Source organism: Anabrus simplex, chromosome 7 (genome assembly GCF_040414725.1).
Source record: "Anabrus simplex isolate iqAnaSimp1 chromosome 7, ASM4041472v1, whole genome shotgun sequence".
Taxonomy (NCBI): Eukaryota; Metazoa; Arthropoda; class Insecta; order Orthoptera; family Tettigoniidae; genus Anabrus; species Anabrus simplex.
Window position 1 is genome coordinate 11,141,770 of NC_090271.1, and position 14,760 is coordinate 11,156,529.

The 14,760-nt window shown below is 37.7% G+C and overlaps 1 protein-coding gene across 1 annotated transcript; it reads left to right on the top strand.

The window, feature by feature from the left end:
• The first annotated feature begins 7,504 nt into the window (after nucleotides 1–7,504).
• On the top strand, nucleotides 7,505–13,924 carry LOC136877213 (protein phosphatase inhibitor 2). Its single transcript, XM_067151059.2, has one exon. It carries the CDS (start codon nucleotides 7,716–7,718, stop codon nucleotides 8,187–8,189), a length of 474 nt encoding a protein of 157 aa, XP_067007160.1. The 5' UTR covers nucleotides 7,505–7,715; the 3' UTR covers nucleotides 8,190–13,924.
• The last annotated feature ends 836 nt before the right edge of the window (nucleotides 13,925–14,760 follow it).

Genomic DNA, 14,760 nt, shown 5'->3' on the forward strand with positions numbered 1-14,760 from the left:
TATTACCTATAAAATGCTCTCCCATCTTCCTTACCATGCACAGGCAATAATCATAGCGTATTACAATCAAATACTAAACTCAGATGTTCCTCCTTCTGCATGGAATACATTTACGCTTGTGCCCATACCGAAACCAAAACTCTCGACTTCCAATCTCGTCGAATATAGAGGAATCTGTTTAGGGTCATGTTTAAGGAATGTCTTCCTCAGTATGCGGTTGGAAAGGCTTTTTATGGTGTCTCACTTATCACAATTTGCTACCCGTGTATCAATATGCCTTTATAAAATGGAGAAGCACAGCGGATCCCATTAATATATTATTAATGGATTTGTTGCTAGCAAAACAACGCAAACATAGAACAATTGCTGCTTTCCTTGATATCAAAGCTGCCTATGACAACGTGCCCATACACATGTTATTGTCGAAACTTCATAACTTACGCCTCCCTGCTAATTATATTAAAATTCTCCAACATCTTTTATATTTTTTGGCAAATGGAAATCACATGCCAAACCTCTACGTCTAATGTACGATACGCGTCTAATGGGTTGCCTCAGGGCGACATTTTAAGTGGCCTATTATTTGCTCTATACTTAAAGGATTTAGGAGGTATCGAACTACGCGATGCAAGAATATTACTTTATGAGGATGTTATAGTCATTTATTATTCTCACGAAAGTCTGGAAGTCTGCAGAACTAATATCACTCGAGCATTAACTACCGCTAAAGCATGGTTAAACGAGCATGGTTTGGAACGCCGGGCTGAGTGGCTCAGACGGTTAAGGCGCTGGCCTTCTAACCCCATCTTGGCAGGTTCGATCCTGGCTCAGTCCGGTGGTATTTGAAGGTGCTCAAATACGACAGCCCCGTGTCGGTAGATTTACGGGCACGTAAAAGAACTCCTGCGGGACTAAATTCCGGCACCTCGGCGTCTCCGAAGACCTTAAAAAGTAGTTAGTGGGACGTAAAACAAATAGCATTATTATATGGTTTGGAACTTTCCTCTACTAAAAATCTGGCCATAATTTTCACGCATAAACGCAAGTATAATACGGACTCTTTCAGAATTGCAAATATTATTCCGATAGTCAGGGTGCACAAGTATCTTGGTATATATTTAGATCATAAACTGTCCTGGAAACCCAATTTTGAATAACTTTCGATAAAGACTCTAAAATTTACCAATATATTGAAATTAACAATTCGACGAAACTGGGATGCTGATCCCGTAACGGCTTTATTACTTTATCGGCATACAATACGCTCGCATTTAGGCTATGTATCCTTTTATTTTGATATTGCTTCCTCCACTCTTATTCACAAGCTCAACGTAATTCAACATCGAGCACTCCGATTATGTATAGGCGTTTTTACCCTCTTCCCCAACTAATGCGTTACTTGTTGAAACATGTGACATGCCTCTCCACTATCGCCGTTTGTATTTAACTTCTAAATTTTTATTTCCCCGCATGGCGCTAGCTAGACATTCTATCCTACCCAAACTACAATTACTGGAGAAATATCGGCAACGTTCTCAACAGCAATCACGAACTCCTGCTTTGTTAGACCTTAGCCTACAATGAATACAAAGCCTGCCCAATAGCCACTCATAGCTGTCCGCCCTGTGGATGCTATATTTGCCGCTAGAAGCGCTGCAATTCAACCTCACATGAACACCTCGGTTGGCGGTATTTCTACACGTTGTATGCTTACTGGTGACGTTTACTACGAAAGTTGAATGTTAATACCGATAGAAATAATGAAACTCAATAATGATTTTGTTTAGTTCGAATCATTGGCTGAATGGTCAGCATTGAGGCCTTCGGTTCAGAAGGTCCCGGATTCGATTGCCGGCCAAATGGGTGATTATAATCACGTCTAATTAATTATTCTGGCTCGGGGACTGGTGTTTGTGCTTGTTCCAACACTTCTCCTTTCATATTCAGACAACACACTACACTTCCAACCAGCACAGGAACTTGATATACAGTAGTGATTACTAGACGTCGGACATTTAGGTGCTAAAATGTTATTTTAGCTGCCTAAAACAGACTTTCAAATAGGCTCTACAATATTTTTACGCAGCTGAAATTTTACGTACCTTAATATGCATTATTTAAAATACCATGCTGATTTTGCTAAATTGATTATAATTCGTTACGGGGAAATATAAAACAAGTTTCCCTCTCCTCTTTGCTGCAAATGTCACAGAATATAATTTTACCATCCGATGTGAAATGGGGAAACTCTTGTAAATTGAGGACGACTTGGAACCTGACACTTTCGGCTTAATTCACACACTGACCAAACGGGAAAATATATTGTTAAAATACGTCAATTATATTACAATGGTGTACTGCTGTGTACCGTTTTTTAAAAAAGGCTCTAGAAATAAATTTTTCCATGAATTCCCTTGCCAAGAGCCAACTAGGGAATTGTGGATTAAAGCAATAAACAGACAGTGTATGGTACAGAAAATACGCAGACCCTGTGACGGCAAAAATTAGGTTACTTATTATTATTGCTCCTGTTCTGATAATAATAATGTCCTTATTCTGTTGCGTAGGTGGTACCAAGTACCAAGGATAAGTCATGGAACACTAGAGACCGCTCCGTCGAGTGCTGCAATGGCATATATTGGAGGGTACTTGGTAAGAGTTGTCGAAGACCACATACCATGTCAAGAGTGTGTTGATAAAATTAGTAGTATCCAGAGTCCATCTCCACTAACGTCATTAATAAAAATCAAAGACAGAGGTGGTCTCACGTCTCAGGTATCCAAAGCCAAGTTTTGTTTCACTGATGATGAAACTGAGGCAAATAAGGGACGAAATGTTATCGGTAACGCTGGACAGTCCAAAAATAGCACAAACATTAACCGAAATACTGTTGCCACGTGTTGCTAAAAATCCTATTCTACGGTGTGGGAAAAGTGATCATCCTGAGGAACTAAGCAGAATAATACTGCAGAAGTATCTACGCCCCTCTGTCACTAACTACGCTAATGGCATTACAGATGAGTATCGCCGAGAATACTTCTTGAGAAGAAAAACGATTTATGAGGAGAAAATATCAAGGAAAATGGTTAAAGTCGTTCATTTTCACTGAAAATCTACGGTGCGGTAGTAAAAATATCTAGTGTAGACCTTATGCCCTTTTAAATGCCAGACACAAATTTCGACAGTTATCTGAAATGAAAATCCACAGCTAGGGGTAAAAGGTGAACATTTATTATTTTCTACTTCATTCTGCTCAGTAACGTATATAATATACAGGAAGTATAGTGTAGAGGTAAATTTGTGCTAGTTTCAACTCCCGTTATCAATGCTAGTGAGTGCTGATGTGAGGTGGTATACTAGCGCTGCAGTGGTCAAGACGCGCACTGCCAGGCGGACACTGTTTCTGAAGAGTGCACTGCGAATGAGCAGGCTTTGTATTCCTTGTAGGCTAAGGTTAGACGCATTCAACTTGACGTGTCAATATCATACTAGCATTCAACAAAATATTTCGCTTCCATACAATATAATGCCATACAATATTATGCACTACAAACCTAATATTGTAGTGTCTCAGCACACTTCCTTTAATAACAGCACAATGCAACTTTCTGAAATACCTAAACTAACACTTAAAATGGCGATAAATGATCTCAATCCTACTCTCACAATATATATATATAGATGGATCCAAACAAAATGTAGGCACGGGGGCCGCATATTACATTCCGCAATTACACGTCTGTGAGCAATACACACTTCCAAACTATGCCTCAATATTTACTGCTGAGGCTTTCGCTATACGATAAGCTTTGCTATACCTAAAAATAACCACGTTTCCAAAGCGATCATTTTTACAGATACCTTAAGTGTGCTTCAAAGTTTAATGCCACATAAGTCCTATAAAAATTGGTACATCTGCAATATTCGACGCTTTTTATTTGAACTCGATGAAAATGGTGCTGATATAACTTTAACATGGATAAAAGTTCATTCGAACAACGCAGGTAATGATCAGGCTGATAAAATGGCAAAACAAGCTGCATCCGGAACCGGAATTAATGCTTCCATAGCCCTTCCCTACACAGATTTCACGCCGATTATTAAACTTGCTATTCAACAAAAATAGCAGCACAACTGGACACAATCGGCGAAACTCAAAGGAAAATATTACTATCAGCTGCAACCAAGTATTGCTAGTCACCCATGGTTTTCAACAACAAAATATTCACGCAGACATATTATAACAATTATCAGATTACGCTTTAATCATGCTCTGACTCCGGTTTATAAATTCAAATTAAAGTTAGCGGATACACCCATGTGTTCATGTAATAATAGTATGGCCGACATTAATCACATATTCTTTCAATGGTCCCATTTCGCCCTACATAGAAAACGTTTTTTCCACACTTTATGCTCGCTAAAAGTACAAGTACCCACAACAGTCGCTCGCCTCGACCAACAGCCTACACTTCACTTGTTCTTGCTATTCAAGAATTTTTGGATATCGTAACATTAAACTCTAAATTATTTTGACTTGAGCTTCTTAACTCGCATCCTCCTCTACATAACTGTAAAGCCGGCTTTACATTTACGAGTAACTCGTATACGAGCGCTCGTATACGAGTAGGAAACGCGTTTACATTTATGGTGCTTACTCGTATAAGAGTACAGTTTCCAATATGGCTCCAAGCAGACGAAAACGTTTTGCTATGGCTGGTATCTTGCTGTTGTGTTTTAAAACAAGACAACAGAATGAAGTGAAAAAAGTCAGGAGCTTGAAAAAAAGACCCGTTTTTGGAATACAGGAACATTTACTAGTTGATTTATTAAACGAGGGAGGAGATGGTTATAGAGACTTCTTAAGGATGGATTTTGGTACATTTGAAATGTTGTACCTTTTGGTAAGTGGACGAAATGACTTTTATAATACCGGTGCCGATATGCTAAATACTGGCATATTATTTGTAAATATTTTTTTCTAGGTTGCCCTTCATATTAAGGGTTATAAATTTCATGTTGTTGTTCCGTATTGAAGTGAGAATAACATATGAGTAACAACACACCTATTGAATACAAAATATATTCACAATATTTTAAAATTACATGGAACTAGTTTCGAACCATCTAGGGGTCATCATCAGCCACATCAAAGCTTAGGAGGGGAAGAGGGCTTAAGGTGGGGTTGAAGGGTGCGGGAGAAAGGGTAATTGTCTCGGAAAAGTGCCTTTGATTAAATTTAGGATTGAGTTTTGGTTGGCTGCATTATTGAAACAATAATTACAAGACAGTAACCGTTAGGCCCCATTCACAATGCAAACGTAACCGTAAACTTAACGACGTAACGTAACCGTAAAATTAACGTAAAATTTGTGGTATTCACAATGGAGGAACGTAACATTAACGTAAAGAGTACACAGCAGCCAATCAAAACACTGCCATGTTATTTAGCACGGAAGTCAGGTTTTGGGCTATCTCGCAGTTTTATATTTCAATACCTAACTTAGATGGAATCAAACAACGTGGTAGCGGAATTCATATTACTTCAAATATCTATTGCTTTGCTCCTGGGAGCTGTGTAGGCCTACGGTACCTGAAAAGGCGATCTAAACAACGGTGCAGAAAATGGGTTCATCCCTTGAATCAAAGAAGGTTATCTCAGGGCGATTTCGGTAATCTACTGTAAGAAATGACCCTCTTCATTTCGTTTAGGACATGCGGATGAAACCTGAACTGTTCGCCTTTCTTACGATTTGCTTCCCCTTTTCTAATAAAAAGAAATGTAAGGTCTCCTGTACCGACATCTACGAGTATGACCCTGTCTATCACACCGCGATGAGATGTTTGGATCTATTTGTTTGGATGATATCGTTTTCGTAAACTAGTAGTCCGTCACAATGTTAAGAAATATACAGGGACACTGTTTTATTTATGACAGGGATTGTCTCTTGTCCGTTCACCAGCGCTGAGAGCTTGTCTCCCGCCATTTACCGTCAGATTTCATTGCTACAGGATAATTATTTCCACCTATTATTTTTCGTTACAGCGTATTTGTAATTCTTTTTCCTTCTATCATACATAGCCTATCCACAAAGATTATTTTGAAACAGAATTACAAGTGTTTCGTCGAAAGAAGTCATTATATCGTGCACAACACACAATGTTTACCTCTGCTCTGATTGGCTGGCTCTTAAAATTAACGTAAAATTAACCGCAAGAGCTTGGAGTTTGCAATCCCTTAATTTTACGGACTCGCAGTTAAGTTTACGTTGGCGCATTGTGAATGGTTCCATTAGATAAGATGGCCGCTAACTTCTAAGTTAACGTTAATTTTACGTTTACGTTACGTTACGTTTGCATTGTGAATGGGGCTTTACAATCACGGGTTATCAAGTTATTCTTTTTCTTAGGATTTTCTTGGGCGCTGCTGAAAAGCCATTACCCAGTCACAACACTTACTGTCACAAATCTTCAAGAGAAACACCTTAAGCCCTCTTTCCCTCCTAAGCTTTGATGTGGCTGATGATGACCCCTAGATGGGTCGAAACTAGTTCCATGTAATTTTAAAATATTGTGAATATTTTGTATTGAATAGGTGGACATTTTTTTGCCCCTCATATCCCCAAAGAAAACACTCAGATGAGATGTTGTGTCAATACTCAGCTGCAACTGGCAGTGACTCAGATTTTTAGCTACTGGAGATAGCTTCAAATCATTAGAATTCTTGACGCGTATATCAGCCTCAACTATTTCCTTGTTCATTCCAAAAGTTGATTTTCTTTGTTGTTGTTGTTGTTTGCTTTACGTCGCACCGACACAGATAGGTCTTACGGCGACGATAGGGTAGGAAAGGCCTAGGAATTGGAAGGAAGCGGCCTTAATTAAGGTACAGATCCGTAGTTATGTTTAACTTCATAGGCCTTATTTCTCGCATTGATGTCCCGATATTGAGAACACTTAACATTCCACAGGCACTCCGCTCTGTAGTATAAATTAATGAACTCCTTCAGATTTTCACGAGACATCCTGCAGTATTTAGTCTCCGCCATTTTTGAAACAGTCTAACTCGGATGCAAGTCGGAAGCCTCTCTACTTTGATTGCTATTCGTATACGAGCTACGAGTACGTACGAGTCATCGTTTACATTTACGATTTCTTATCCGAGTCAGTCCGAGTAGCCTTCTCCTATAAGAGTTACTCGTAAATGTAAAGCCGGCTTAACCCAATCTCTTTGCTGTAACCTTTGATGACGTCACGTTCTCGACCTGTAACCCTGGTGTTTCTACACGTGTTCAACAACTCTATCCATCATAAGTAAAACTGTTTCTCTTGAAGATTTGTGACAGGAAGTGTTGTGACTGGGTAATGGCTTTTCAGCAGTGCCCAAGAGAATCCTAAGAAGAAGAATAACTTGATATCCCGTGATTGTAACGGTTACTGTCTTGTAATTGTAGTTTAAAAGAACTGTTACCTGCTAACTGGCGTCCGTAACTGTATTTAGTAATGGTAATATGTCACTGTGGTACGTGAGTTACTCAAAAGCAGCGATCGAGTGTTGGAAGTGCGGAATTTCTGGGGTTAATTCTTAGTATCATGTCAGATATTTAAATTATTTTATTAGTTTCTGAACTCTTCGCCGTGTATACTGTTGGAAACATGGGTTGAGTTTGGCTGCATCTCGAATTTTTTTTGTTAGTGTGCTTTTTGGTGAAACGATGGCGGAAAATTTAGGGAAGAGACCATTGAAAGGTATTTTGAAGAACTCGCCGAGCATTGATAAGCCGGATTCACCGAAGAAGAAACACAAGGTAACACAATGGGATGAAATGAATATTATTGCAACTCTACATCCACCCGATAAAGACTACGGACATATGCGTATTCAAGAACCGAAAACCCCTTACAATTGGGAAGGGGAGGAAGGTTCAGGAGATGAACCTGATGGGTTTGATGCGCAGTTATTAGCAGAAAAGCTTCGTATTGAAGGTGAATTGCCTCCTAAAGGACTTGCAGAAACATCTGATAGTGATGAAGACGAAGAAACACCTGAACAGGAAGCCCAAAGGAAAATATTTGCTAGTAAACGCAAGGCGCACTATAATGAATATTATGCTGTCAAGTTAGCAAGGAAGTTGATGGAAGGGGACGATAGAGAAGAAGACAACGATATTGAAATGTTGGAAGTGTAGATGATACTAGAAGATAGTGAGACGCGGATTGTTAAATGTCCTAAGAAGGTTGTTGCAGTGTGCAACAGTTGACATAAACTAACAATTAGAGAATGGAAGCAATTTTCTTTTCTTCAGATTTTTGTCATATTTTTTTAATCATTGCCGTATGTATGGCATTGGGGTAGTGTCCAGCATTATAATTTTGCTATTGACATAATATTTTGGATCAGGAAATGTATTTTGAGTGTGAGGATGATGATGCACTCTTTGTGCACTTAGGCAGAACGTTTCTTACTTCTGTAGCCCATCTGAATAATTGCAGGGTTGTCATTATGTCTCTCAGTAGTAGGCCCTACATTCTCTAGGTATAAACTTCTCATATTTAAAAACAAGTCAGGAGAAAGCAACAGCTGTAAAAGTAGCATTGAATTGTGTTTATTCAGCATGAATTCTGGCTTGGATGCCATTTGATTCATTAACGTGGTAGAGTTTTTCTTCAGATTTTCAAAATATTTCTTTTATGAAATTGGATCTGTCAAAAATAAGTCGGCCCTATAGTTGGCCTGTTAAGCTTCTATAAAGTCTTAGGAAAAAATTCCAACATTGGCAAAGACAAGACAAGCTTCTCGTGATACTTGTCATGTTGGGACAACCTTCTAACAGCCGACATCCATCCATCCTAGATTGCAGATGCCACACATTTTGAGCACAGACAATAGAGATTCTGAACTTCCTTTACTTAAATGTGTACAAATAAAAGGTGTATTCAAAGCCATCATATTATGGTAAACGTAGACAAAACCTTGCAAGATTTTGAGTGACTTTTCCAGGTAGCCTGTAAAAGATCTAGACACATGTATTCTTGACATGTTGGGATAGTGGTTGGCTGGAGGGAGATTGTCTCGACTTCTTGGTGTACTGCTGTGTGCAGGACAGTCAGGAAATATTTTTGATTCAAAAGTTTGGACGTTATTGACAAAGTGTTACCTGTATAGCTGGACTCCTCGTTTTGTCAAACTTTGAACTCGCTGTAAAGAGTTAGACTTCGTTATTTAGTCATCTGGATTTTACCTGACTGGAATTGAAGATGTCACTACTGATGTCCAGTCATGTTATATCTGGAGTGAAAGCTTTTTTGACACCATTTTTTCTAATGTTATAATTAATAAGCTGGTAATTTGGCTGTTACGAAATGCTTCGCACAGTTATGGTCCAATTTAGGTGATTAGTTTGACAGTATTTTATGTCTTGTTAATTGCCCTTTTACTCTCCAAGTCTAGTCATGTTTGGGTAAGTCATCGTATTGAGCCTTGTTTGTCTAATTATACCCACTGTTCATGGTAATATTTATATTATCTCTCTATAGCTCATGTACAGTGTTTGAACTATAAGTAAATTGCGCTGTTAGAAATAGAATTACTGTACATTTTGAAAAAATATTTATTTTTACCAGGGTTTATATGAGAATATTTTTCAAAGCAGCTGGTAACATTTATCCCTAGCAGTATGCATCATATAGATTATATTTTTAACTCAAAGATGACATTTTATGCGAATTGAAGCACCCATCGAATCATGCACGTCAGAGCCATGAAGTGAAGAAATTTATATGCTTGGACTTCAGTTCATTATGATTACTGTAGGAACAGTAGTATTATAATTTGCTTGACATCTATGGATTTTTACCTTCATGATGTGTTGAAAATAGTTGTGTTTATCTTTGAGGAAAAGTATAGGTAGTGATTGCAAATTTGACCTTCTGAGTATCTGAATTAATCTGTGGTGTCTGTCCTGGGTTTTATATATAGCTAGTGTTTTAGTCACATCTGTCACATCTAATTGGATGTAGTTTTGTATGTTTACATATATGCTACAAATTTTGTGGTGTATTGTTGGTGCTGGTGATATTTAATGGTAGGTTACCATTTAAGCCAACCAAAAATTGTTCTTGAAAATTTTTCAGTCGTGTAGTTTATGTATACAAAATGTAAAATAACTACTATAACAGTCTTTTTTTCCTAAAGAAAATCAAATATTTTTGATGTCTACTAGCAACATAAAACAAGATTTTCATTTACTTGATTTATTTGCTTCTGAACGCACAGAACCATATCGTGGAAATTTTGAATATAAGGAAGGTAGTGAATCTGCAGCTGTTAATCTGTTGGTGTGACTAATGTTAATGCAGATAAAAGTATAGAATCTAAACATTACCTACCATACAAAAATTGTTAATCATTTTGTTTATAGATTGGTGAAAATGCATTGAAACAAAATTGTCAGTAGGTACCTTATTTTATTTATCTTATTCTCTGCGCACTTTTGAATTGGTACCGTTTAGACTGAGATTGTTCTTGCAGCTGCACATTTTTATTAAAGTGCCATAAGAGAATTATCTTAGTGCTTCTGAAATTGAGTAGCTTCCTATAAATTGTTTTATATTTTCTATAAATGCATACCTTGTTTTAATGAAAGCAGAATGTATGATAGTGTTCACCTTTTTTTTCATCTAATTGTAAAAATACAATGTACGCCATATGCTACCGTCCTTGAAATACATACCTATGCAGTGCTTGCTTATTAACTTGAGAAAACATTCTCAATGTCGGGATATGCAGACCTGTTGCAACCTTGAGTGAATGGGAGGTGCTGGAACTGTGACAGTGATTTAGGTGAGAAACATCCTATCAGTTGTGTTTGTACTCACTGTAATGTTGAAAGATGATTTTCAGCATTTATAAATTAATTTCTACAGTTTGGAGATCGCGTGCAGTTTCACCTGCAATTTCTCTTCTCTTGAATGATATCATTGTCCTTTCACAGTAAATTTCAGTTTAGGGAATAGACAATAGTTTGCTGGGGCTGTATCAGGCAGTCGGATGTGTGGGGAAGCACAGTTGTCTTCATATTCATTAAATATTGAAATCAACTGTTGTCTGTGAGCTTGACGTGTTGTCATGGTGGAGGATCCAGGAGTTGTTTCTCCACAAGTCTGGTATTTTTCTCCTGACATTTTGACTCAAGAATTCAAAATAATAACAGTGGTTCTCCATTTGATTCTTCTAAGTAACTAACTAGTCATCAATCAATCAAAGACCACTGATCTGTATTAGGGGCTGTGGCCTAGATGGCAGATTCCCTATCAGTAGTTTACCTAGTCCTTTCCTCTAAATTATACCAACAAAGGTGGAAAATCATCAAACATCTCCCTCGGTAAATTATTCCAATCCCTAATTTCTCTTCCTATAAAAGAGTATTTGCCCCAATTTTTCCTCTTGAATTCCAATTTTGTCTTCATACTAAGACCTTTCTTACTTTTAAAAACTCCATTTGGTGCATATTCCTGGAAGAGTTAGTTACTGCTCAGCAGCAGGTCGTTTCTGAATATGTAGAGTATGTGTTTCGACTGTCGATATGTGTAAATATTATGAGCAGTGTATCAACCTTCCTTCTGCTTCAAACTGGGGGAAACATTTACAAAAATGTACCAAATCATTAAGACAATTTATGGTGATTTACCAAGACCAAAGAATGCACTGTAGGTCAGGTCGAATGAGAAAGCGTCTCTTTTGACATGAACAGACTGATTGTTATGTTACCGTTAGGTCTCTTCAGTGTGAATGAGAGGTTTCACTGTATGTAAATACTGAAGTTATCTGAAAACATCGCAAAAAATACAGAATGAGTGTACACATGCTTGGTGGGGAGTTTCTGGGCCATGGAGTGTATGCTCCCAGCCAGGGACAACTTGCACATCTAGTAAAACAAGATTCCTGTCTACCTAACATACCATCAAAAGCTTGCTCAAGTTGTGTACTTCTTTTGCAGATATTCCACTCTTGCAATATCTTGGCTGTTGTAATTTAACATACCTACTGTTAAGGCTAAGTTTGTTAATCAATTTTCCATTCAATTTGCTTCTCTCTTTCTTTTTTTTTACTTTTTCCTGCTCCATTATTGTGTAATGTAGGAATCCTGTGCAGTCTGATGTACATGAGAGAAGAAAGGCTACTCAGCAGTTAGCTTTTTTACTCATGAACATGGATAATTGAGCCCTGGAGGACTTAATTTTTTTTACAGTTTCTGGTATTGTAAAGATTTAATGTAGAATGTACTGCATTGCTTGTTGCAGTGCTTCAGTTCTAAAGAGCCCCATACATGCTAGACTTAGTCCAAGGTATGTCTGCACAAGTCAGTCTTTCCAGACGTATGGCAGTTACGTGTGTCTACAAGTTTCAGTTGCAGGCCGGTGTTCTGTTCCATTGGATAAGCAATCTACAGTTGCACAAAGTACCTGTGACTTCCCTGCACTTCAACCACATTGCTCTGTTGTTTTGACTCCCACCTGGAATCACTGTTGAACCCCCCATCCTGCAGGTATGATCCGGGGTATCAGAACAAGTTAGTTTTCTGCAGATCTACACCATTAAATTGTATAGAACCAGCAGCTGGACTTATTTCCAAATACTCCAGTTTTTCAGAATTAAGACTAAGCCTAAACTGTGAGAGCCGATCGGCCCATGTCCATACTTGTTGCTGGAGCTCTTCCCTAGTTGTAGCTGCAGGCATGATGTCCTCATATAACACTGTTCGTGGGACATTGAAATGCAAATCCTGCATTATAGCTCGTCCATAAGGATGAAAGGGAGTGATGACGTCGATCACTGATGGATGCCAACTTTCACTTGGAAGTTATCAAAGGTGCCAACCAAATACAGTTTTCTTCTACTGAGCAGCAAATCCGTTATTGCATTTTTTTTTTTTTTTTTTCACAATGAAGAAAGGCCAAGTTATATCTCATTCTCCTACTGTCTTCCTAATTCATTTCTAATCTTTATACAGTAACTTTACCAAGCATATTTGTCATAAACAGAACAGCTGAGTGCGTATCCAGCTACCTTTAGCAGCTTCTCAGTAAATTTTTACTCTGAACGTGTGTGGACAACCTCTCGGAGACAAATTGCACGTGTATGGGACCCTTAAGAGATGGAGAGTGTGATAGCATAATGATTAGATTTAAGTGCAGATGAGAATTCTGCAAGTCCATTCCGTAAAATAAGTATATTTATTACTGCCAGATTTGTTGTGTGGGTGGGGGGTTTTTACGTATAGTATGGTTTGTTGGAAATCGAGTTGAATCACAAGATGCGTATCAGTTGCATGAAACAGTTATACTATGTGTGTTAAGTGCCAAATTAAGTAAAGTGTATGGTCCATTTATTGTACTTACGTTTTTGTCAAGTCTTGGTGTGCTTGGAACAGTAAAGTTAAATGTTTCTTTGTTATTGTCTAGATGTTGCATAAAAGCATTGGATGAATGAAAAACTGAATTTTTTGAAGAATTTCCTTAGGATGGTGGATTTGATCTTGGACCGATATAGAAATGTATGAAGATTTCAAGTTTGATTAGATATTTCATAAATGAATACACCATATTTTTCACCTCATGTTATATTAGCAGCAATATTTCATATTTTTAACTTTAATGGAGAAAGAAAAGCATTTGCTTGAAGAAATCCCATATTTTTATTTGCTACATCTGTTCTATATTGTATGAAGGCTGCATTTATTATGTCAGTTTTAATAAAGAGTAAATTTTGAAGCAGATGGTTGCTGTGAAAGAATGGTTTAGCTGTTATTCTACAGACTGGCCCATATTTATGTGTATGATTGTAAAGGCATCACTGTTAAGACATTGCCAGTGTCATTAAGTAATATAAATAAAAATGAACATTGAAAACCTTAAACATGAATCTGAAATGTTTTTCTACGACATGGTCCTTCATTGTGTCATCCAGATCATTGCATTTCTGAAGATGATGTACAACATTTTCACAGCTTAATGCATTTGTGCTGGTATCCTCTGAAATTCTTCTGCAGTTGTTGAACGTAGCTCATCCACAATGTGGATGCAGTGTTGAAACCCGTTATCTTTAAGATGACCCCTTAAGAAAAAGTCATGTTTTGTCCAAGCACTGTCGTACTAGTATGGCGAGTCCAGGTCGTCAATTTTCGATTGTGCAGGCAGTAAGGTATACACAGTACTGGTAAGTAGCTGCAGATAATTTTCTCCTGTTACTGTATCGTTGTGCATGTTTGGGGCCTACCTGCTCCCTTTACTTGCAGAACATTTAATTTTGTAATTGTTAGCCATCCTCAATTTCACCTCTGCACAATTGTTTTGATGTGGAATATAAACACACTCAACGTGCATACTTCGTCAGCGACAATCAATCCACAATTCTGTGCTCTACAAACTATGGGTTACCCTGGTCCAGCACATTGCTACTCTCATTATCAGGCTTCACATTAGTGCCATTTTGTACTTTTTACCAGAGAGTTGAAATGCTACAGCCGGTGAAAATAAATATGACTCCAAAAACTGTCAAGTAGTTAGTGAGACGTAAAAAGAATAACATTATTAATAAATATGGGCCATCCTGTATTTTTGGATTATTATAAAAATAAAACAGCAGGTCTTATATGCCATTTGATCATTTTAATAAATCAACACCATTTCTTTTGTATAAATGTTGAAAACAGGATTTACATTTGTGCATTTGAGAATTTCTAAATTCATCATACCATG